The sequence below is a fragment of the Equus przewalskii genome, chromosome 4, assembly GCF_037783145.1.
Source record: "Equus przewalskii isolate Varuska chromosome 4, EquPr2, whole genome shotgun sequence".
Classification (NCBI taxonomy): domain Eukaryota; kingdom Metazoa; phylum Chordata; class Mammalia; order Perissodactyla; family Equidae; genus Equus; species Equus przewalskii.
Genome location: NC_091834.1, coordinates 7,576,002 through 7,602,373, shown reverse-complemented (window position 1 = coordinate 7,602,373; position 26,372 = coordinate 7,576,002). Strand labels below are relative to the sequence as shown.

General features: G+C 42.6%; 1 protein-coding gene across 3 annotated transcripts in view; it reads right to left on the bottom strand.

Moving 5' to 3' along the window:
* Positions 1–14,725, bottom strand: part of SLC26A4 (solute carrier family 26 member 4) — a 45,418-nt gene extending 30,693 nt beyond the window's left edge. Inside the window, exons 1-6 of one of the 3 annotated variants that reach the window (XM_070617181.1) lie at positions 14,609–14,725; positions 13,486–13,652; positions 11,823–11,962; positions 5,592–5,702; positions 3,526–3,710; positions 2,761–2,925 (exon numbers count right to left, since the gene is read on the bottom strand). In XM_070617181.1, the coding sequence (XP_070473282.1) occupies positions 2,761–2,925; positions 3,526–3,710; positions 5,592–5,702; positions 11,823–11,962; positions 13,486–13,649 (765 nt within the window). In that variant the 5' untranslated portion in view covers positions 13,650–13,652; positions 14,609–14,725. The other 2 variants (XM_008532225.2, XM_070617182.1) reach the window with 2 other exon arrangements.
* Positions 14,726–26,372: the final 11,647 nt, after the last annotated feature.

Genomic DNA, 26,372 nt, shown 5'->3' with positions numbered 1-26,372 from the left:
AGCAGAACATATCAATGTGGTCTTCCTCCTTATGAGAAGAAATGGGGAGGTAGCATCAATTTAGTGAGCAAGCAGAAAGGCTTCCTTGTCTATTGAGACAAACCATTCAAAGCAAATGGCAGGAAAACGTAATCACTCTGAAATGGACTGTGTGATTTACACATATAATTGATGGTAGCATGAAGAGTATTACTAATTCCGAATTCTGCCAACACTGTGTCATTCTACCTTCCGCATCCTATACGCAGCATCTCTGTATTTGTGAATGAAGCTTTTATTTTTCATTCTTTCCCAATGTTTCCTCCTCCAGTTCTTTGTATTCATTACTTCCTTTTGGGGGGCAGGGAGAGAGAGACAATCCAAAGTACAGCCTTACAACAAAAGGGGTGTTAAGTTAACTACATTCCAGGGAAAGCATCTTACAACAGTCCTTCCTGGAGGAATCCACTGCTAGTCTGCCTTTGTTGAAGGATTCTTTCATGAATGATTACAACTGATAATGTCATACGCAAAATTCTCTGTTCAGGTACTGAGTGGCTCATTCAACCCTTCTGCCATCATTTCAAGACCTGCTGACTCTTTCTTTTCAGAAGGGGAAGCTTATATTTACTATCACACAGGGATGATTGAAATATCTCCACCCAACTTGGCTGGCCCGAGAGAAAATTCTTGCAAAATTCTATGACATATTGTAATCTGAGACGTCAAGAATAATGTTCAACAGGACATAAGTCACATAATGATTGTGTCTGGCTTAAAAACTATTTTTGACCTTGTTCTAGTGTGTCCTGGTTACTTTTGTCCCGGTTGACAGTGGGGTCATTTGCAGCAAGCCTCATCTTACACATAGTCCTGGAAGCCCAGAAGAACTGTTTCAGTCTCCTGTCTGCAGAGGTCCAGCAATGGCCAGGGGCACAGGGTAACCATTGTTCTGGCCTTCTGTGATCTGTGTGAATGCAGGCCTAGCAATGTTCACACAAGGAGGTGAGTACACTTGGTGAGGGATGTCTTGGTGGGTTCACAGGTCGGTGGGCTTGTATAGGGAGTGAAGAGTGCCCAGCACATAGTAGGGAGTCAATAAATACTTACTGAATAGATGAATTGAATGAATGACAATGAAGGGATAAATGAATGAATAGTTGAGGGGAAAGTGTAAAAGCAAGAAAAAGCAAGATGTGTCAGGGACTGCAAAAGTGACAGGGCCCGTCAGAAAAAGGCAGTCAGAAAGTTTCTAGCAAACCAAGGACTTGGAAGGAAAAAAAGCAACAATGGCAAAAATAATGCTAAATCAAGAAACAGCCTGTGCTGATGTTTTCTAATAGGCTGCGTCCTTGGGAAGTGAACAGTAAACTCTATGAGGCCTCTGCATCGTGATAATGAAAATAATAATAAAAAAACTGAGTGAGCCAGATATCGTGCTAAGTGCTTTATACAAATTGCCTCTTTTAATCCTCACAATTCTAAGAGGCAGCTACTATTATTACCACCATTTTACAACTGAGGACACTGAGGCTTAGAGAAGTTAAATATCACATTCCTAAAACCTCACGGGTAGTAGGTGGTGGGACCAAGACTCCAACTCAAGTCTATGGAAGTCAAAGTCCATGATCTTAATCACTGTGTTATACTACCTCCCCTACCTATTCCCACTGCTTAGCATAGTACCTGGCCTGTAATAGACATGGTAATATTTTTTGAATGGATGGAGTAATGTGGGATTATGGCACTGTTGTGAAACTGAAGAAAGTCCTGACTACCTCACTAGATATGTACTAGATATTTTAGATATGTACGCATGGCCTTACATTGTTTGAGAAGCTAATACATGGGTCATTAAAGGACTCAAATTCCATTCTTAATGCTTGCACGTTATTTTTGCACAGTCTCATTCCCCCCGAGCTAGGGTGACATCATGTTACCATTATCACCATTTTCCAAGCATCAATAACATGTTTTATATAGAACATATATTCAGATCCAAGAACTTTTTCAAATCTAATTAGTGTGATCTACACCCTTCTCTTGCATCTCTTTTGCATGTTGAATCATCTCTGAATCTCATGTTCCTTTTCATCTATAATTGCTGAGACATTTACATTATGCATTTTGTGGACTCTCAGAGTGAGGGCTCTAGAGATACACCTCCAATCATTTTATTTTATAAATAAAAAAGAAAAGAAGCTTTGAGATGTGAAATAATAATTTTTAAATAACTACTTTTTTGAGTACATGTTACGTGCCAGCCTCTGGGTCAAATGCTTCTCATATATCCTTATTTAACTTAATTGGTGGATATTAATACCAACTGCATTTTGCAGAGAAGGAAACTGAGGCATGGTGATTTGCTCGAATGACTAGTAAATAGAATCAGGATGTGAATCCAGGTCCTCCAGCTCCAAACCTGAGCTTTCAGCCACTATCCTACATGATGTGTCTAAGGTCACCTAGCTTGTCAGAGGCAAAGTTGAGACTGGAACTCAAGCCTGCTGCATCCCAGGCCAACCTTCACTTTACCGTTCCACCTGGTTTCCATTAACATTTTTAAGTGTGGTGACACCTTTGAAACCATTTTCACCAACTGAGAACAGTGATTTGCAAAATCTGCCTTCTTCAGTGTTACTCCTGATTCTATGGTTCTTTCAGAGACGAACGTTTTCAGTGGCTCCCCAGGAGGCCCATACGCTCTGCTGACTCAGCTTAAAGAGGAAAAGAGTGCATTTGTCTCGCTGAACCATCCCCAGAGTGAGAAGCAGCGCTTACATAGATAATGGAGAGGACTCCGTTATAGTTTTTGGTTGAAACATTGAGGACGATCTTTAGCTGTGAGACCAACACTTGGAAGGCCGCAGCTGTTGTAAATCCGCCAACCAAAGGATCTGCCAAGTACCTCACGATGAAGCCAATCTGTAAACCTCCAAATATCAACTAGAACAAGAGGAAGGAAGGGAAAATTAACTGTTTGTCTGGGAGAAGAACCAACTCTCTTGAACTATTAACAAATTCAACTTAACACCAATCAAAACTCTGGTAGCCCGCCGACACCACAAAAATGCTTGTAGGAAACAACTCTGCACTTAACGCCCTATCTCTCCCATCCACCACTCTTAAATTTGAAAACCATGTGTAATATGAACCTCGAAGTATTTCCAGATATGTAATAAGAAAAGCAAAAACCATGTAGCTTATTTCCGGGACTTTCAGGTCCCGTGGCTCCGCTCACCAGAACACTTTTTTCTCCTTTATGGGTTCTTGCACACTTCCCTTCCCTCATCCTCATTCGAATCACACATGTTCTTCTGCTTTTTTTTTCTGTCTCTGACTTTGATGATAAATGAGCCTTAATAAGTGGGGTCTTGCTGACTATTTTAGCATCTGACCTAAAACAATATAATTTAGAAAATAACTTTGGAGGTCCAGTAAATTGCTTTGTTTCGCTTTTAAATAATCTTTAAGTCCACATGCTTTACACTTAGTTATTTCGAATAAAAATCATGCCCATCTATATTTTACGTGTAAGTCCATTACCTGTATGATTCCAACCAAAAGAGTAAGGGAGCTCGCAATCAATACTCTTGCTGCATCTCTAGCTGCAGAGTCTATCACGGTTGTATTTAATGCAGTTCCGTTACTGCTGGATACGAGAAAGTGTTCGTCGGGGGCCATGCTCAGAACAACAGATCCCACCATTAAACTGACCACTGGGAAAGGTCCTGGGGAAAAAAGTCTCTATCAATTAATAATTATTAATCATCAATATTTAGGATCAACATGTCTACATTGGATTAGAAAGATGTGTGAAATAATTAGCTATGATTGAGAAAATATTGTTTGTTCACAAAAGAGGCTAAAATGCAGATGTTTCAAGGCATTCATGACTCAAAAATGAGGAAGAGGGACGTGGAGGTAGGGAATTATAATCCAGCATTCAGGATGCTTTGTGAGTACACAGGAGGGGTGTCTAACCTATCTTTCTGTAATCTTCACATGTATGAGCAAGGATGGGGGTATCAGAGAGGGGGAGAGTTGTCAGGAAATGTTTCCTAGCAGATGTGGCATACAAGCTGAGTCTTTACTCATTCCATCTTATTTTTATTCCATACAAGCTTATTTCCTACAGCATCCAGTGCCCTGATCTCTGTGGAGCTGAGTACCTTGATCAATATCACAGGGTCCAAATTGAGATAAAGAAACAGCAAAGGGAGTGTACAGTTTTTTTCTCATTCCAAGACAAATTATTTTTTCTTATCAAATGCCACTCTGTAAGATTCTACATTTAAAAAGCAGTCCTTTGCTTCCAGCAACTGCTCCATTCACTACTGATATTTTTATCCATGATAATGATGATCCTATCGTTCGATCATGGAATGCTTTAACATTTGGGAGGGCTCAGTACCAAAATCCAGTAACCTGGAGTGTCTAAATGTACCAACTGCCAAAGGGGAAAAAATCACTTCGTCAAGCACTTGATACCGATCAATTCTCCCAGGTGAGGAAATTCTTTCAGTCAATAACCTCTTGCTGATCTCCTTCCACAGACAAGGCAATATGCCAGATACTGGGGAAAATACAACTAAGGACAAGGATATGGGTCGGAGATCTATGGAGGGTTCTGTTTGTTTCAAGAAGATCGTCCAGGTAGACATGTCTAGCCAGCAGATGGATGTAGGCGCAAAATTATCTCAAGCATAAATGTCAAAGTAATAAAATAGCATTAAACACTCATTTACTAGAACATCCTAGCAAAAGAGAATTCAAATTTTAGGAACGGCAGGAAATAAACTTATTTTGAGCTATACCAAGAAGGAAAGCCAAGCTTAGTTTCTAAATGTTTTTGGCACGATTTTGCCAGTCTTCCAATTTTAGTGACTTAAAATAAATATGCTCTTTAATGAAATAATGAATATGTATCTGATGAACATAATTTAGTAAATGCTAAGTTAATCTAGTAAAACAGTAGGTTCAAAGACTTCTTGAAGATTTTTTTTCCCCTCGTTTTTAATTTTGGAAGAGAACACTTTCTAAATATGGAGTCAAATTTATTCCATTTTTAAAAATCAAAACATGCTAAAGTTTGAAGATAACCTATAATTTTAATGATCTTTCAATCTTCTCTTCTTCATTAAAAAAAGAGTTAAGTGTAGGGGCTGGCCCAGTGGCATAGCGGTTAAGTACACACACTGTGCTTCGGCAGCCCAGGGTTCACCAGTTCAAATCCTGGGCGCGGACCTATGCACCCCTTATCGAGCCATGCTGTGGCAGCATCCCACATACAAAAAATACAGGAAGGTGGGCACAGATGTTAGCTCAGGGCCAATCTTCCTCAGCAAAAAGAGGAGGATTGGTGATGGATATTAGCTCAGGGCTCATCTTCCTCAAAAGTTAAGTATAGAGCTAACTAAAGGCACAGTATTTTGAAAGAATCATTCTTCCATAAGAAGAGCTATTGAGTCATCAAATAGGAAAAGCAGGTCAAGCACTAAAGCCTTGTTTCCCTGGAAAATGTTAACAAAGATATGGAAGCATAATACCCATAATATAGCCAAAATACGTTAAACGTGGATAAATGCAATGTAATACATGCTTATAATTACCAACTGAGATGTGTCTTGATGTTCCAAAGATAAAGTACGTCAGGATGGGAAAAAAGGCGGAGTAGAGACCGTATCCAACAGGAACCGCAGCAAGCAGAGCGTACGCCATGCCTGGAAGTACATCCAAACGATTACATTCGCAAACAAAAGTTACGGTATATTTCCACTGCACAAAGAAAGGCCTTGTCATGGATCTCCCCAATGACCAGCTTGTCCTGAGTGTCCTCCTTATTTTGCACACAGTCTCCGGCCATCCTAGGGTGCAGAACATGATCCGAGTCCGCTGGGAAAATGACTGCATCCACACGCATCACCTGCTCAAACGAACTGCCCCAATGGATCAATGATTCAATCATCCACTGAGCCACTGAGTGGAAAAAAGAAGTCAAGTCAGTTGTTGATTAAAAACTTTGTCACTTCAGCCCAAAGGTTCAGACCAGTTTTGTACGTAGACGGTTTTGTCTGAATTCAGTGTTTCTCTGTGTTGTGAGGGACGCGGTCATTGTCACACTGCCCTTTCTCCTTTCTTGTTGGGGAACAGAAGTTAGATCCAAACAAAGAAAAGTAGTGACAATTGTACACAGCAGCAGGCAAGACAGCTCCACTGGGAGATCAACTCCTCCACGAGGCTTTCCCACCAGCTCTGGGTCCATGAATGCCACGCTGTGTGGAAGGATCTCAACCTCCCCATGGACGTGGGAGGTGGAAGATGATAACGAGGTGTTCTCGCTGTGAAGTCAGCCCATCTTACTCCGTATTACCTCCCCACATTTCACTGCCTCTCAGTGAGAAAAAATCAGGCCCTCTGACCCTTGGGTCCTTATTAGAGGATTACATTTATAACACTAAAGTACAGTGGTAACAACCAAATATCCTGGCCCAGAGGCACCCAAAATTATTCACTGAATGAATGTCTCCAAGCCAGGAAGTGGATAACTAAATTACACTTCATGCATTGCAATTCCATGAAATGAACTTGACATGATGTACAGAAATACACGTAGTAACATGGAGAGATGTAAAGGAAAAAGGAAAAAGTGAGAAAAAGCAGGATTCAAAATTGTGAAAAGGATGCATGTTTCCACTTTTGTAAAAGTAAACACACGTGTTATATGCATAAAAAATCTGGAAAGGTTTTTAATGTAATATGAAGTAATTCAGATATACAAAAGACCATAATATAATAAACACCCCTGTATGCAACATTCAGCTTAAGAAATAAATTACTGCCAGTGCAGTTGACACTCTCTGTGTACTTGTCCTCAATCACATCCTCTTTCCTCCCTCCACCCTCAGAAGGAAGCTATCCTGAAGTTAGTGCTTATCATCCTCAAACATGTCTTTACACTTTTGTATAGATGCGCACGTATGTGTCTAGTAGGATAATTATGAAAACATTACTCGTTATCTCTATGGTAGGATCAGAGGGAGACTTCCAGTTTGTGGAGGAGGTATTTTTTCATGTTCCTTTTATGTGTGTTTTCTATAACGAGCATTCATTCATTGAACAACTATTGATTATGTCCCTACTGTGTGCCAGGCACTGTTCTAGGTTTGAGGGAATATGAGAGTGGATAAACAAAGTCTCTGCCCTTACAGAGCTTGCATTCTAGAAAAACCTGTATTACTGATGCAATTGTTTTAGTATAAAAATTATAAGGAATTGCAATAATCAGTCATCCCAAGAACAAGGAGTAGAAACGTGAGTCCACAAAGGGAAGACAAGAAAAGAAGGAGCCGTGAACGGGACTCTGTCTACCTCCTATGTAATTTTTCAAGTCCTTCTCAAACTCCCACTTCCCTAAGCTGGGCTCTGAGGTTCTTATAGACCTGGAAAACGGGGACTTGTTCAGTTTTCATATAGTGTCCTACTTAGGGACAACTGCTCCTCAAATATACCGTAATCATCTTTATTATAATGGAAACTGGTACAACAATTTTGAAATTACACAATTTGTAAAGAAATCTCAGCCATGGATTTAAACTATGGAATCTCTGTGTTGGTCCCCTTCATGTGTAGGATGGTGGCATATACTGATGAAGGTGGTGCCAACAAACATTTGGAAGCATCTAGAAGGCAAAAGTAGAAAGTGGAGAGTAGGCTCCCCAGAGCTGTGAATAAAGACAGCACAAAGAGGGCTTCATTGATTTTTTTGCTGCCTGGTGGGAATTTTTTTTTTTAATAACAAAAGTCCAAAAGATCCCATTATCCTTAGCATTTCTGGCTTCTCAGTAACCTGAGCCTGTCCTCTCTGACGAGTTCTTCCTCCACGCCTCAGCTGCCAGCCAGTGGTCATATGGAGGACCTTGCCATCACTAGAAACTGCAGTACCACCTCTGAAATCTCAATTTTGAGCCTCCCTCTCTGACTACAGCCACTTACCTTTCTGCTCACCTCCTCCAGAATTCTTACTGCAACAAGAAGTTCTCTCTATTCTTGGCGCCCTCCTGTCTTTACTTGCCTCCTTGTCTATAGAATTTCACCAATCCTCTGAACTCCCATGCTTCACTCTCTCTCTCCATCCCTCCTCTTGTCTGGCAAAACCCCAATCTGGCTGAACCCAAACAGTCACCTTTCCCATGACAGCACTGAAGCAGCTAGATAAACTGGACTGGAGACATCTACATTTGGGCTGACCAGTGTCATACAAAAATTCATGGTCACTAGCCCCAGATGGGAGTCAACACTCCTTGGCAATCTAATTTCATTTCCCAGAAAGTGTGGGTTTCCTCTCTCTGAGATACCTGCTCAGACATCCCCTATTTTCCTCAAACTGCCCATCCCCCTTCTCCACGCAGATGCAGTTCAGAGATGAATCTTAGACTTCATCCAAAACGTAGAACCCATTAGATGCCCCTAATTTGCTTTTTACCACAATTTCGAGCACCTCTGCATCTGCACTGTTCTGTCTGTCTTTCTTCCTCTGAAAATGGAGGAAATATCCCTCCTGTCTTTAAGGAGAAACTCTCCCACTTCCACCTTGAACCCATCCACACTTCCCCTTCTCATAACTTTTAGTTGTTTCTCCTCTACCGCTTGAACACAGGTCTCTTTCTTTCTACTGGGTCATTCCTACTAGTCACAAATATGTTCTAGTATCTCCTATATTAAAAGAAAAATAGTCTTCCTTTCACTCTACAGTCATCCTTTGTCTCCCTCCAGTTACAGCCATTTCTCTACTCTGCTTCACAACAAAACTTAAAAGCATTGTCTGTGTTCCATCATCGGTGCTCTTCCCCTCAAGAGTATTCGACACTATTGGCCCTTCCATCCTTTTGTAACAAAAACCTCATCTCTTGGCTTCTGATCCCACATTCCTCCAGTTGTTCTTTTTCTCTCACTTTCTGAGCCCAACCTCCTCACGTTTCTTGGGGGCCCCGTCCTCATCTCCCTGACCTTTGACTCCTCCAGCCTGCTTCTCTTCCCCATCTGCCCTTTCTCCCTGGGGAGTCTCAGACATGCCCACTCCTTCAAAGAGCACCCCTCGATGATGCTTTCTGGATTTTTATGTCTAGCCCAGACCTCTTCTCTGACCTTCAGGCTTCTAGTAACTCCAATTCTGTATTTGGCATCTCCACTTAGATGTCTCATGTGCATCTCAAACTTAGCACGTTCGAAAGGAAAACTTGATTTTCCATCCCCAACCTGCTCCTCAGCCAGTCTTTATCCATTGGTATAGATCAGTGATTCGTGCTCCAAAATACATTTCAGATCTGTGTAGCTCTTGTCATCTCCCGCTTGATCTGGTTCAAGCTGACACACCTATCCTTGGGGCCGGGACTAGGGTGAGGCCGGTGAGGTGCCCAGAGCGCAATATTTAAGGAGGCCCCTTGAGAGTGAGTGCCTCACTTCCTCATCCCCATCCCAGCCCTACCTAACCTTATCTCATTCTGTCCACCTCCCCTCCCCTCACTGTACTCCACCCCCACTAGAATTCTTCCCTTTCCTCCCTTGAAAATACTGAACTCTTATTGACCTCAGGGCCCTTGCACCTTCGCCTGGTACACTTTCTTTCTGCTCATTACATACCTGTCTCCTTCTCATCCTCCAATGTCCGATTAAATTTCACCCCTTCAGCAAGGCCTTTCTTGACCATTCTATCTAAAATAAACCCTCCAACCCCAAATTAATCCCTATTACAGCATATTTAACCCACCACAATGGAGATCACAATCTGTAATTATTTTTCTATTTATCTATTTATTTATTGAATTCCTCTGTCTGCCACTTAACATGAGCCTCACGAAGTTGGTACCTGTGCCTGTCAATAAGCCACTGAATCACCATAGCTGGACTCCTGGCTTACAGAATTGGTCTATCAGTATTATTAAGTGAATGATTGATGAATGAATGTACAAATGAACCTCCCAGAAATTCACCTTACAAAGATAACTTTATAGAGATACTGTTTCCAGAAAACATATTATTCATAAAGTAAGGAACTGCACAATAGATAAATTAAGATCCTAGGAATAGACTCTGGGTTCAAATCTCGGCTCTACCACCTACCAGTTCCATGACCTTGGGCCAGATTTAGTAGATTTCTCATCTATTGAAAAGGAGATAATAATAGTTGTTGTGAGAATTAATTGAGATATCTGGCTAAGCCCTTAGCTTGGTGTCGGATTTAATAAACAAAACTGAAATTTAAATTAATTCTCATAAGATACTCATCCATGAAAACCTGGGAGACATGGAACTTGAAATACCATTTTTTCATATATAAAGATGATTCATTATCAGGAAAGCAATTTGACCCTCTTCACTAAATGTTTATGGGGCCATCTATTTTGTGCCAGTCTCTGAGCAAGGCACTAGCTAAGCAAACATGAATTAGATGGTTCCTGTCCCCCAGCAGTCACAGGGTGTTGCCACGTCACTGCTGTCAGAGAGCACTCAGGCACCTGGATTGTTTAACTCACGAAGTGCATAAGCGAGCCCCATCGCCTCTCTCTCCCAACCACCTTTGTGACTGAAAACATGGTCGCTCCGGCTGTTGCTCCACGCCGGGGCCACAGCACATCCCTCTCTGTGGGAATCTTCCTGGCCTGCTCTGAGTAATCCTGAGAGCTCCACAGGCAAATTTTGGCTCGTGAGATTGCTCAATAATTATTACTAACTTCTGAAATAGTCAAGCCTTCTTTCTACACATACCCCTACCCCACCCTACTTGCCATCACTTGGCAAACTCAGACTTAACCTTCGGGGAAACAGTTCTGACAACTCAACCTCCAGGAAACCATTCCCGATCACCTGAAGCTGGGTTGAGCACCCCTGGGTGCACTTCCTTAGCAGGCAATGGTACCCCTGCTACAGTCCTTATGTTGAATTGTTATCTATTTCCTCATTGGACTGAACTCCTTGAGAGCGGGTGGTGCATCTTATTCATGTCCACATACCTAGTGCCTGGCACATACCAAGTGCTCCATAAAATTATAATAAATAAATGAGATTTCTCTTTTCATGGTCCAGGGGCTTTGTAGAGTTAGGGCGAAGCCAGAAGCAAGATGATGGGGATGGAGAACAAAGGAGAAGGCCAGTGCTGCTATTCACCAAGTAGGCAACAGATTTCCAAGATGCTCATTGAAAGACGGCATAAAGCCAGTTTAAAAAAAAACCTATATAGGGACATTTTTCTACAAGATTAAATAAGGGGATGATAAAAAAAAAAAAATAGGTGGGGGGGTGCAGAAAAAGCACTCAAGTGTAGTACAGGCTAAAATTCTTCTTTCACTTTCCCTTATGAAGTCAGTTTCAAACTGCAGGTCAAGACCCCTTGTGGGATATAAAATAATTTAATGGGCTCTAGTTATCATTTTAAAAATATAAGCAGAATAGAATAGGGCAGAACAGAAAATGTTAGCGTGTATCCCTTGCAGCGAGGGTCAGTATTGTTTCACAACGCTTGAAGGATGTGTGTCCAGATCATGGTGTAACACATCTTTCTTAATGTGAATTGTGGTCCATAAAAGCTGGGAGGCCACTGCTTAGGTAATGGGGTTCTAGTGGGGCCACACAGGTAGAGAAGCAGCAGGGTTTCTCAGGAAGAGAATCCTAAGGAAGAGGAGAAAACAGGCATATCTCTCCACTAAGGGGCCCTGGAGGAAAGATGAAGGCCTTGAAGGGTGAGCAAGCATTTGGTGCAGACCCCAGGGAGCCAGGGGAAGTTAGGAACCGCTGCTGGACACCGGGACTGTCAGCCACTTGGAGCCAGTCCGCCAACCGCTTACCTTGCAGCGTGCCCACCAGCCCAGTACTGACTCCTGAGATGATGTCACTAAGCAGCCATTCCTTGATCCGGTATTTGGGGAGCCAGTCCAAGATGGGCAGGAGTGTCTTCAGCACCCCAAGGGTTCTCTTTCTTGAACAACTGTCAGAAGGCAAGAAAACTGGGTTTCCAATCCAGCCTCGGTCACAACCAATTGCAAATCACAAAGTTTTGAACTGAATTCTGCTGATGTTTAAAACCGTTTAGAAAAAGAAGGAGAATTGCGTGGAAAATACTAATAGTGAAGTGCTTACCATGCTGTTGCCAAGAACTCTGTCTACCCTTTTAAATGCACTGTACTAGAAAACACAGGATTAAGTGCTCCCTACCCGCTCTCACCTTCTTAATCCTCTGAGAAAATAGCCCTACACAAGAACCCATTTTCTGGTCCAGCCACAGATTGACCAATGTGGAGTCTCTAAATGGAGATTAATTTTTTATACTTCTATCCCAGGCGCCTTCTTCTACTCCTTTTCTTTTTCTTTAAAGAAAAATAAACATGTTCTGTATATTTTGGCAATACAAGCTCGGAGGCAGTTTTTACAAAGACCTTAACGTGATGATATACCTTGTTGTAACTTGCTACTTAGTATTTTTAAAATTCAACACCCTATAGATAAAAGGAAAAAAACATATTACCAGTAGGTGGAGATTATTTGACTCCTGATTCTCACAAATTATTTTTTTAATTATATTTATAGGACAATTGGAAATTTTAATGTTGACTCCATGTTTTATATTAAGGAATTACTTTCTCCTCTAAAGTGTGATAATGGAATTGTGGTTAAATGTTTTTAAAAGAGTTCTTAGAATTATATACAGACAAAAAGGTACACTATATGAGATTTGCTTCAAAAAACATCGTGGGGGGCGGGCAAGTGGGTGGCGATTGGTGAAACACGATTAACTCTTCAGCTGATCATCGTTGAAGCTGAGTGATGGGTAAAAACAGAGAGGGGTTCATTATACTGTTATGTCGACTTTTGTTTATATGTGAAATGTTCTATCATGAAAGGTTTTTAAAAAGAAAGAAAATCTGGCAGCAGTTGATGGCTCTCTAGTTCTCTTGGTGTGGGGTATTTAGTTACGACTGGACCGTTGGAGATGCGGTCTCCCCGGGGGTCCCACTGCCTGACTGTGAAGAGCTTGGCGCGCACAGCGCTCTCCTGCCTTCTGGCTTTCATTCCACGTCTCTGAGTGGCATCTCCCTAGATGAGCTTGGGGCTTTCAAGGACTCCTCGTCAGGTGGTGGGTTTACCCATCATCTCTTTTCAGTCGAGCCCCTTTCTTCCCCGCTCTCCTCAGCCTGACCATCACAAGAAGGCCACAGAGACGCACTATCCCCCAAGGCGCCCTCCACGGGTCCTCCAGAGAGGAAAAAGAGAGAGGGGTCCCCCGGAACACGCTCTCCCCAAAGATACGTTTGGGAGACTAGAGTCAATTCGAGCCGAGAATGATGGAGCCACCGTCCGACCAGGAAGGACAGCTTTGCGGATGTGAGAGCCGGAGTCTGTCCTCCGGTAGAGGCCCCGAGTCCCCGCCGGGCGGCGGGGCATCCACGTTTCGCCGCAGGACAGCCCGCCCGGCTCCGCGGCTCCCCGCGCCGGCCCCGCCGCGGCCGCTACCTGCAGCCCCTGGCCAGGCTCTCCCGCAGCGTCGCGCGCTCCTGCGGGCGCCGCTCGTGCTGCTGCTGAAAGGCGAGCTCGCTGTAGACCGGCCGCGACACCACGTAGCTGCAGCTGTACTCGGGGAGCGGCGGCGGCTCCGACCTGGCGCCCGGCGCTGCCATGACCTTCGAGCCGCAGGACGATGAGGAGAGAGGAGAAGAGGAGGTGAGGAGGAAGGGACAGGAAGAGACGACTGTCTGGGCGCTGCCTCCCGGCCCCACCTGCTGCAGCCCATCCCTCCGCGCTCGGGGCACACCGCCAGCCTGCAGGGGGGCACCTGGGGACCTTCGGCTCCCTGGCCTGCACCTGCTGCCCGGGGCTCCCGGACTCTGAAGGGAGGGACCCACAGCCCTGGGGGTTCCCCGAGCTCCACTCAGTCCCCTCCGGTGGCCGCCAGGGCGCTGTCCGCGTCCTGAAATCTCCCCAAACCCGGGCTGGGACCCGGGGCGCGCGCGGGGAGGGCAGGGGACCCCGTGCGCGCCCCTCTCTCGCTGCACCCGACCCAGGGCGCAGCCCCAGGCGCGGACCGGGAGACAAGCACGGACCCCCAGGGCCGGGCGTGGGGCCCTGAGGCCACTCTCCCGGGGTCCCGAAGCTGCGCACCCTACAGGCAAATTCCAGCAGCGGGTCGCCGCTCTCCTGGGGACAGAACCTTGGGCAGGTGGAGCAGATCTCTTCCCCGGGCCTCACTTCCTAGCCTCCTTCTCGCTCTCAGCTGCTCAGAAAGGCTGTGCTGCCCCCTGCCCGCCCGCTCCATGGCCCCACGCTAGTCCCATCCCCAACTAGGAATGCCTCCGGGGTAGTTAAGCCGGAGAGGGGTGGGGTGGGCTGCATCTTCAGCGGCGATCTCACCTGTTTCGGCTCGTGCCCCGCCCGGAATGCCCCCGGGATGGCCGTCCCGCTGCCTTTATAGCGCTCGCAGAAGGCAGGGAGACGTTTTATTTATGGAGCAACAGAGACACCCTGGTCGAAAAGAGGGACACACAGGCCCCAGTCTTTCCCCACGTATCCTACCAGGAAAGAAATCCTACCCCTCCCGCATTCTTTCCTGTTCTCGAACCAGACAGGCTGAGAAGCTTACCTGCTGTCGCTCAGGGGCCGCCCGGATCCTCCCTCACCCCCTAATTACCGAGGCGGGCTGCGAGGTCCGGGGCGAGACAGCCCCTGGGGAGTTTGCTACAGAGAGCAGAGCCCGGCTGGAAGAAGAGGTCAGCGATTGCTGGGAGCGCTGACCTTGACTCGTAGGCTGTGTGAGTTAGGAAGCGCCAAGGTCTGGCACACAGCTCTCACACCAGGTGGGGAGCAGGAAAGGAGCAGAGGCCAGTTTTGTGTTTAATATGGCTTTGGATTTCTAGAAATTCTTTCTTTAGACGTACCCAGTGGGTGGTAGTTACAGAGAGTTTATAATTTATTCCTAAGTTTTAGGTACATAGTCTATGCACTTTTCTGTGTGTGTGTGTGTGTGTGTTATTGTATTTCACAATCAAAATCAAGCGTCCAGGTGGCCCCCTTTCTTACCTGACCGACACTCTGATTCTTTCCATCATTCTTCTCACTCATCTGGACAGTCAAGGAGGGAATAAGCTGGCCTAGGCAGCAATCAGGGCTAGAAGGGAGTGAGGGGGAGTTGGATCTATCCTACCTCATCAGAGTTTTGGCTTCTGCTAGGATGAATCTTGCTAAAACTGACTACTAATGCAGGTTAAGACGAAAGGAGTGAGAGTTTGGTAAATGGGAAGATTCTTGCCTGATTGTCAGTGTTCTGAAGTAAAAGCAGAAGAGACTCCAAAATACAGACTTTCTGGACACCAGCCTTCGGTCACCCACCCAGCTGGAAAATACAGACCACGACAATTCTGTAAGCTCCAGGACACAGAACTCCTCACAGGAGAACCCTAGCGTGAATTGCCTGAAATGATGTTTGACACAGTGTAAGCATGTGCATTTTTCTGAGGATTGAGGGAGTCAACAGCTTTCAACAGATCTGCCAAAGTTTGCTTGACCCAAGTAAGGTTAAGAACCATTGAAGAAGGAATACAAAAAGAAAACTTCAGTTGTGAACTTTAGAATTCTTATCCACCTGCAGAAGTGATTTATTTTACATATACCAGGGGTTCTGAACTAATGGCTCTTTTGCCCCCCAGGGGACATTTGGCAATGTCTAGAGACATTTTTGGTTGTCGTGCCTGGGGAGATGCTCCTGAGATCCAGTGGAGAGAGGCTGGAGATGCTACTAATCTCCTGCTGCGGAGTTTGAAGTCCCTCTAAGGTTCTGTATCTTATTCAAAATGTGCATTTATTAATAAATCACTATGTGTATTAAACATACCCATCTCTCTCACCTTATATCTATGTATCTGTATATAGATACAGTATACATGCATTTTCTATGAGTAGCACATTATTGTTGGGTGCATAACTCAACTCCCCTGAACTAGAGGCAAGTATTTGGTTTAAAGTAGATTCTGAATGTACGTACTCTGTATACCCTCATGCACACCTTCGAGATCCAGTTAAAGCACTCTCTCCTCTGTGGCCATTCCTTGATCCTCTCAGTCGGAATTAATCCAGTCCCTTTTCTGGATTCTCTGGGCACCTTATCTGATCCTCCCTTAAGATGCCTCTCGCTATCTACCTTAGTATCATAATTTTATTTACATACAAGTCTTATCTCCCTCACTAAACAAAAACCTCCGGAGGGCAAGCACTATGCCTCCCTCCAACCATCATTACCTTCTATAATGTTTTCTAAACAGATATACCCACAGCCCAAACATATTTTTTTAAAAAAACTAAAAATTACATTACATATGGTCTACAACTTTTTTTTTTCAATCAAGGCTCTGTCACAGATTTCTTTCCAGGTGAGCACATATGGTTTTTTCTCAACTTTATCAATGGCTGCCTAGGATTTCATACTGTCAACTCATATACTTGGTTCCATGATAACTCACCTAGATGACTCACAATTCTTTACTGAGTTAATTTGGAGGCAATCTCTGCTAATATGAGTATAACCCACATCTCATTCTGAATGGGATGTCTGCTCCCTGTTACTTGCTATTTTGAACACTTTTAGTCTGGTCCAGTCGGCTCTGTGGACCACTTTGTATCAGAACTTGGTGATGGTTTGGTGGTGGTGGTAGCGATTAAAAGGAATAGCGAGCAGGGTAGAGGTGTCAGAAGAATAGAGGAGAAAATAGACCAGCAAATAACACCAGGAGGCAAGGGTGTACTTCTCTTGGAGAAGAGACAGAATTCTTCTTTGAACTGCGTCTTTCTATGTAAGAGGTGGGTTTAATAATCATCATACCATGATAAGCTCATGCAAGTGCCTTGATGAAGAGATTGCTTTCTTCTGTTAAATGTCGTTTCTACAGAACAAATAAATGGTGCCTGGACAGAATGACATGTCCCTTACAGGTTTCTATAAAAACGTAGAACTGCTTCTCTCATAGGTCTGAATTTGGCTGTCTTTTAAAAACAGAAGAGTGGGAGGTGATAACAGCTTGCTCTCCCTACCCAATTTACTCGTTATATTAAACACCTCAAATTACTCACTTAGGCTTTACCAGTCAGGCTTCACCTGTTTCACATAGAAGTGGGTGGTTCTTCTTTATCAGAATTGATTCAGTTCCAGGACTTCTTTCCAAAGAGATAGATGAGTCATTTCCAAATAAATGTCAGACAATATTATTGTTACTTTCCAGCACTTATTTAGCAGTTAATGCTGATTTAAAATGCGTTTTCCTGGGGCAGGTCCAGTGGCATAGGGGTTAAGTTTACACACTCCACTTCAGCAGCCCAGGGTTCATGGGTTGGGATCCCGGGCATGGACCTACACACTGCTCATCAGGCCATGCTGTGGAGGTGTGCCACATACAAAATAGAGGAACACTGGCACAGATGTTAGCTCAGGGACAATACGCCTCAAGCAAAAAGGAAGATTGGCAATAGATGTTAGCTCAGGGACAATCTTCCTCATACACACACAAAATAAACATAAAATGAAATGCATTTTCTTATTTATCATTTAGGCATTTGGAATATAAGACACATTCCACTGTTAGATCTACAATTCACTCACTCATTCAGTCATTCATTCATTCAAGGATTTATTAAGAATTTATTAGTGCTGGCCATTGATGCAATGATGAACAAGACAAGCATGGAGTGTGGTCTCATAGCTGTGGGTGCAGCAGACATTCATCAAATGTTCACAAACCATATACTCTATTTCACTGATTCTAAAATGGACGTTTTTTATATTTTGTCGGGACTCATCTCACAACTGACGATGTGCTATAGTTCAGTTGACAGCATTTTTTTCTTTCTTAGTGGTTCATAAAATAAGTGTGAGTTTTACAATTCATGGCATACTAGAATTGATGAAATATGGATATATACATAAAATCGTAAGCGTATCTGTGCTTTTGAGCGACTGTGCATTACAAGAATGATTTAATTGAGTCTTGTGTTAATTTAAATTGAGAGCAGTCCATCTTGCTACCTATTTCTGGTCTAGAGGGCAAATATTGCAGTGGACATTTTTACTTTCTTTTTTCCTTTATGGTTTAAAAAGTCCTCTAATCAAGTTCTCTAATCACAATTGCAAAATAATGGAAACATGCAAATAATGCCAAGAAAATTCTATTTTCAAAAGCAAGCTAGATTCTGATTTTTATCATTTTCTACCTTTGAATTGTAATGTTCATAGCTTGTTTGCTATTTTTTATGCAGAATTGAAATCACTTCTGTTTGGAGGCAGCGTTTGGAACCCACGGTTATCCACATTTCAAACAGAAACGTTGTTCACATTTCAGGTTGGCATTGTGATCAACAGAAACTCTGAAAAAATCAGTTGCCTGGAAAGTGGTCATTTTCCCCAGAAAAATCAACTCTAATTCTGAGCTTTTATTTTCACTATGCTTGTTAATTTTCTCAGAACAATAGATGCTACATTTCTGTCATATTTAGACAAAAAGAGGACTTAAACTTTCTCTCAGTCTTTCTGATCTCTCCTCTGAATAACTGGTCGGGCTCCTTTTCGGTGACTGTCCAGTTTTGCGTGCAATGGTCTCTATTCGCTTCCTGTACGTTACTTTTTTCCCTCTTCAGATATTGGATATGCTCCTTAATGACAGAAGTAATACCTTACGTGTCTTTTATGGTATTGAAAAAGAAGACATGCCTATGGGGGACAAGATGGAAAATATGCTAAAATAGAAAATAGCCGTCACTTCTTATCTCATTATCCAGAAAATCACTGTTAAGCTTTTTGCTTATTTCTTGCTTATCTTTTTTTAATTTCCCCCTATGTTTACATTTCAAGTAAATAAGATTATAATGCTTGTCTTCCTTTGTATCTCCATGATACCTTGGCAAACTCTGACCTGTAATAGGTACTGGAAAAATTCTTGTTAAATTATTGATCCTTTAAGGATGGGACCTTGAGAAATTGTTGGGTTGGAATGAAACTAATTTAAAAAGATGAGAATCCTTATTTTTAAAAAAGAAAAAACATAAAAAAAAAAAAGAGTTCTTTCTAAACCTATATGGCTGTCCATTCCAATTTAAAACAACTTTCAGTGTCAATAAAAATTCATTTTTATATAATATAATTCAATAAATGTCTCAGATAGTAGAGGAAACATCACATTGTTTAATATGAATCAAAATTTGATATGCGGTTTGGCCCATTTGTCTCTCATTAGCATAAAATAACAGCATAGTTTTCTAAGCAAAGAGTAACTTGAAGGCCTGTCTAAGTTTCTTATTATTTAAATGGATATAACTTTTAAAGTTGTCCTTGCGCCCCTTATCCCGTGAACTCTGTGGTTTGTCAATGAAGGGAGGGAAGGGAAACTTGAGGACTGTTTCAAGTAAATGCTGATGTGCTATGTTGTCATGAGCTGGATGTTTAAGTATTCCACTCATTCATCCATCCATCCATTTGTTCTCCTGGTGAGTATTTATTGAGCCCCGTACTTGTGTCAGACACCATTTTAAGTGCTGAGGATTCACAACGTTCCGGCCCTCAGAGCACTTACGATCTAGTGAGGGACAATGACTTGAAGCAAATAGATTGATCAGATCATATTCTGTTATGATAAAATCTGTGAGAGAAATGACCAGTGTGATGTCATGTAGAATCAGTGATGGGGGCAATGCCCCGCGTGGGGAGAGGGGGGACTGCTCTCCAGGGGGTGGTCAGGGAAGGCCTCTCTTTCCGAGGAGGTGATGTTTGAAGAGAGATCTGAAGCGGGAGACAGCCTTTCTGGAAAAGGGACCAGCAAATGCAAAAACTCCCGAGTCAGGGAAGAGCTTGATGTGCCCGAGAAACAAAAAGGAAGGCAGTGGGGTTGAAATCCAGAGAAGTCAGATCAGGAGATAGCAAACCGGGAGTCCTTAGTATGTACCTGACAATAAAAACCAGTCATTTAAGGAGAAAGCGTGGACAGATAAAAAAAGGCTAGCACCAAGGCCTTGAGAGGTCACAGGAGGAGGATGAGGGGCCTCTTTCCTTCTATGAAATGCAGAGTCTTTGAACGCAGGTGGAGAGAAAAAATACCTACAATACTTTGAGCTCTTTGGAGAACTATTTCCTGAATATATTTTTTTGGTAGCCATGTTTTTTAATGACACACGTAAAGTAAAGGAAAAAACATCTTAATATTTAGAATTTATTCAATGGTTTCTAACTATTGCATGTGTGATTAATAAGTTTACTTTTTTGGTACCGGTGGTACCTTACACTCAGCAAGTTCTCCTCGGAAGTCAAGGTAACTCGTGTAGCTCTGAGCGGAAATGGATCCAAGCAATTGCACTAACTACTTTTGGTGGAAAACAAGAGCGTATCATCTGAGGCAGCTCATCTTTCTTCTTCTGGCTGCTGATAGCTACTTTGCTTTACAAAGAATGCTTTTTCAATTCATTTATACCTCCTCTATTGAAGTATAAATTAGTAACAACACACTTAGTCTTAGAATCTACTGTCTAATTCTTCATTTAAAAACGAATCTTAAATATCAAAGACTTTCATGCATTAAAGGGACAGACTGGTGTGCTGAGCAGAGAAGAAAGAGGGAAGAAAGAAGCTGAAGGACGCTGCAGAGAGAGAATCAAAGGACAGAGACTGGGGAGAGAGACCAGGATGGCAGCTCATGGCATCATTTCCACCGGAGGTGCCTTGTTACCCACTTTGATGTGACTTGAAAGTTGACTTGAAAACTAAACTGCTTTTGAGCATAAGTATTACATTGAGGTGGATATTGTTTTTCTCATTTTATAGATGGGGAAATACACAGACAGGTTAAGTAATTTGCCCAAGGTCACACAGTTTGGCTGAGCTGGAATATGAACCCAAGTAGTTGATTCCAAAGCCCACTCGCTCTCTTAACTTCTGTGCGACTATCCAGGGCTTTAGCAACATCAGTTCACTTCACCACTATATCATAGAGTTGCTAGTCCTATGTTAATACCCCACCACAGGCTTCATGGTCCTTCCACTAAATTCAGCTTCAGTTTCATTCCCTTCTTTTGATATATTATTTTAAAGTATGATATACACAGACCGTGGGATACTAACAAAGCGGATCAACATATACAGATGTGGAAAGAAACCCAAAGTGTACTATAGATGAAAAAAAGGCAAGGTGCAGAGTGTGTGTAGGACACTCCTATTTGTATAAATGACGGGAATATGCATTTGTATATGGTTTTAATCAGAGACCTAGCAAGAAAAAGATAAAACACTGAGATAGAGTTAATGAAGGGCTGGTTAACACAAGTGTGGGCAGGGTCAAGGAAGCCAAGAAGGCCTGGTGTAGCACCTCAGGGCTCGCTGCAGGGAGCTGTCAGCTATTGTCATAGGAGACAGCTGCCAGCAATCCCAGCCCAAGTGGGGAGGGGAGGGAGCTGTGACCAAAACCCAGAGTGCTGTTGGAGAGGGCTGCCCAACAGGAACTGTGGCTTTAGTAGAGGAATGGAAGCGCTGTTATTTCCAGGCCCAATGAGGAAGCAGCTGGAGGAATAAAAATCCCCCTCCTTCTGCCCTTCCTACCTCTGATCTTCTGCTGGTAAGTACTTCTCCACCCTTCTGTTCCTCCATTGCTCAAATTCTTCGGGAAAAACTCAGACGGCTGAGGAGCTGTGACATTGCCCATAAGGTCAGTCTTCAGGGCACAGAGCAGGATACGGAAAGGTGGAGAGAAGACAGCGAGTGGCGCATGGAGAATGTCCCCACATATAAACACAGAGTATTTCTGGAAAGATTCATAAGAAACTAAGTTCTGATGGAAGCAAGAGGCTTTTAAAAAAATCGCTTTATTCTTAGAACACATTTAGATTTACAGAAAAATTGAGAAGAGAGGATACAGTTTCCATACACCCCCACACCCAGTTTCCCCTACTATTAGCATCTTAAATTTATATGGTATAATTGCCACAAATAAAAAAACAATATTGATACATTATTATTAACTACAGTCAATAGTTTGCTCAGATTTCTTTAGTTTTTACCTAGTGTCGTTTTTCTCTTTCAGGATATCACATTACATTTGATTGTCCTGTTTCCGTGGGGTTTCTTGACAGTGAGAGTTTCTCTGACTTCCCTTGATTCTGATGAGAAGTCATGAGAAGTACCTGGCCAAGTATTTTGTAGGATGCTCCTCTATTGGAATTTGGTTTTTCTCATGCTTAGATTGGTGTGATGGTTTGGGGGGGGGGCGGGGAATCACAGGCAAAGAGTCGTTTTCATCACATCATACGAGGGATACATAGTATCAACATGCCTTATCATTGTTGGTACTGACCTTGATCACCCGGCTGAGGTAGAATTTGTTAGGTTTCTCCACTGTCCGGTGGCTCTGCCCGACTCTCCCTCGCTTTCTATACTGTACTCTTTCGAAGGAAGTCACTATATGCCACCCACACTTGAGGAGCGGGGAGTTCAACTCCAACTCCTTGAGGGCAGAGTATCTACATAAATCAGAATTCTTCTGCAAGGGAGATTTGTCCCCTGTCCCCTTCATTTATTCAATCATTTATTTATGCCAGTATAGAATCATGAATATATGTTTTATACTTTGCATTATAACCCAATAAACTACTTGATTTTGTTGATCAGGGTGTTCTAGCTTTGGCCATTAGGAGCTCTTTCAGTTGGCTCCTGTGGCCCTTTGACATGTCCCCCTCACCGTAGAATGGTTTGCTTGTTTTTGGAGCACTTCCTTACAGTCTGGTTTTACAAGATGCTCGAGGCTTACCTTGTATATTTCCTCTGCCAGTCCTTTAATCAGCCAGTTCTCCAAGGAGCCCTGGCTCCTTTTATTGGGGAATGGCATTAGAAACCAAGATGTGGGCATTAGGTGCGCTTGTTGCTACTGGTATGTCATTGCTTCTGGGTCCTCTCAGCAGACAGAGCAAAGAAATATATGTGTGTCTATTATGAAATAATATTATGTGACATTTTATTATATAATACATTGAGTTATGTATATAAACATATTTACAATATTTATATATGCAGCCATCAGTATCTCTATTAAGCTAAACATGAGTCCATACTAATGAAGAGACTTATTTTTATTGTACAGTATTTTGTACTGTTTGAGTTTATTTTTTTTACTAGGTCCACGTTAGGCTGTCAATCATTTAAAAAGAAATAATCTGAAGTTTGAAATGCCCTAGTGATAAGATAAATTGTGTATATCCATGTTTTGGTAGATATGGATTACTAGATGAAAAAAAAAAGTTCTATTAAAAAGATGTGTATATATATTAAAATTTTGTGAATCAAACTTTTAAAAATAGGAGAATTCGATGATTAAAAACTCCTGTGACTGAGTCTTTTAGAAAGTAAAGAATGATTCCCCTGTGTATCTGTATGTTGCATGAGTACCTCAACATGGTCAAAATGGAGTTAATTATCTTCTTTCAACTCCATTCGTGAAGCTGCTCCTCTTCCTGGATTTCCCATCTTGGTGAATGGCGTCCCGTCCATCCATTCCGCCCGAGGCAGAATCTTAGGAGCCATCCTTGATTCCGTCTTCTTTGTTGCCTTTGATGTCATCTACTGTCAAGCCTACTTTTTGAATAACTCTCCAGTTTCTCTGTTTCTCTCTATTTGCACTGCTACCGCCTAGGTTTAGGCCAGGATTACCCTCAAGCCAATAGCCTCCGAACAGGTCTTCCTGCTTCTCTCTTGCTCTACTCAGAAGTCATCCTTCAAACCAGCCAAAAAAAGTTCTAGAAATGCAAATCTGGTCAGGTCCATCCTTAGCTTAAAATCTTTCAAAATGGCTCTCCATTGCCATTAGTCCTCTTCTGTGCATCCATGGTACTGAGCTCTTTATCTCTGGGCTTGGAGACCGGCTTCTTCCTCTGCTTGGAACTCTTTCCTCCTTTTTCCATTTCTAGCTGCTGTCTTGGTTTAGCTGTCCCTTTCCTGGAGCCTTCCCTAGTAGCCAAAGGCCAGGTGAGATGTTCTTCCTACAGGTCCTTAGCACTCTTAATTTGTATACACTTACCACACTGCAGGGTACTTGTCTGAACCCACTATTAGGCTATAAACTCCTTGAAGGTAAGGGCTATATCAAGAGTGTAGTGGAGTTATACCATCTGGGTTTCAGTCCTGGCTCTGTCCTTTTCTCCCTGTATGACCTTGGGCAGTAGTTTACCCTCCCTGATTCAATTTCATCATCTTTAAAATAAGATTATTTGAGAATAGTATCTAACTCAAAATGTTGGTGTGAGAATTAAATGCAATGCCTGGCACATAGTAAGCACTTGATAAATGCTGGCTATTATAATGGAGTTTTGGAGCCCTTGGGAGCAGTTTAAGTTAGATCTTGGTATATTTTGAGCTTCATTTCAAAAAAAGGTACATGAGTGTATGTATATATGTTATTTGATGTTGCCAGGAATAGCTAATTTTATCTGTCAAAAATTTCTTCCTAACACGCTCTTTTGAGTCACGGATTTTGGCTTTTAAGTAAGCTAAAGGTTGTTAATTGGGAGAAAGGCCAGAAAAACTCATCCACGGCTTTTGAATCACATGTTGAACAAATCTGGCATCACAAGCGTCAAGCTGCCTTCTGTTTCTAATCATGTTTCTTTCTAATTTAGTTTCTCCCACCAAAAAGGATTATAATTGATTTTCATTGCAGAATCCATGGAAGATGTCACAAGATGTAAAGGGAATTATTTTCAAGTAGATGGAAGCCATCCTTGCTGAACGCCGCCTTTGGCTTGGTCCCAAGTGCTAAGCAGTAGCAATTCTTCCTTAAATCGAGAGGACGTGTCACTGATCTGGACTGGTAAAAGTTTGGCTGAGAGAAAGCTTTCTTCTAACCTAAACCTTTGAAATTCTTAAAAAAAAAAAAAAAAGTGGCAGCATCTTATTTATGGAAACCTCCCCAAGACCATGGAGGTCGGTGGTCTAGCCACAAATGTTCTGACTCCAAGTCCTATCTCAAAATAGACTTCCCCCAGGGAATTTCACTTTCTTCCTAAACTTTGAATTTTCTTTCCTTCCATCTCTTAGTTTCCCATTATCTACTCCCTCCCGCCCTTTATTCTAACCTTAAGAGCACAACCTTCCTCCTCCTGAGTTTCCACAGTCTGCTCTTTCATCCACACTTCTCATCATTTTCTAAGTTGAGGCATTTGTCCCTGCTTTGGAATTCTTATAAAAAGAGGGGGAGCTTGCCCCGTGGCCGAGTGGTTAAGTTGGCGCGCTCCGCTGCAGGCAGCCCAGTGTTTCGTTGGTTAGAATCCTGGCTGCGGACATGGCACCACTCATCAAACCACGTTGAGGCAGCGTCCCACATTCCACAACTAGAAGGACCCACAACGAAGAATATACAACTATGTACTGGGGGGCTTTGGGGAGAAAAAGGAAAAAAAATAAAATCTTAAAAAAAAAAGAGGGGAATTGGGACATGACATTTTGTCAACACGAAAGCAATATCTTGTGAAATAATAAACATTTATGAAAAAGAGGAAAATTGGAAGCACAGCAAACAACAGCAATCTGGAACAATGCTGTTCACTCCTCCCCTGTGTCTCTCAAAAGTTGACGCATCGCGTCTTCGCTCACAAACTTCCTCGAGGCAGTCTCACGAGCCTCTGCCTTGGATTGAATCCTCCTTCCTTGGAGATTACTATACTTTTATTTTATTTCTACCAAACATTTGACATCATCCTGTAGTTGCGCCAGTTCCCTCTGTGTTGGTGGTAACCCCCAGTAGAAAGAAGTTTCTTGAGAGCTGAAGCTTATCTCAAAGCTGTGACTTTGGGCAAGTTTCTTAACCTCTCTCACAAGTATAAGGAGGTAATAATCATATCACTCATCATATTGTGATCATTAAATACAATGATAGAATTTTGTGGACCACAGTAAAGTGCTCAATAGTTAATTCCTTTCTCTTTCTTTTTTTGGGGTCTCTTCCATGGTGTCCATCACTGTCCAATGGGAAGTGACATACAGCACTGATTCAGATCATGGGCTCTGGGTTTGAGTCCCCCTCAGCCATTCTTAAGGAATTCAGGAAACATACTTAATCTCTCTATGCCTCACTTACCTTCTCTGCAAATTGGGGATAATAATATTTACTTCATAGTTTCCTGTAATAATTAAATGATGGGGCATAGATAAAGCACTTGGAAACTAGCACATGGTGAGGACTCAAGAAACATTGGCTGTTGTGATTATCATAATGCTCTATATAGAGAAGGTGCCTAAAAAATACGCAAAACGAATTGGAAGAAAATTCATAGCACAATCCTTTTAATAAACAGATCAGCTGAGGGAACATTGGTCTCTGTGTCCTACCCAATGGTTG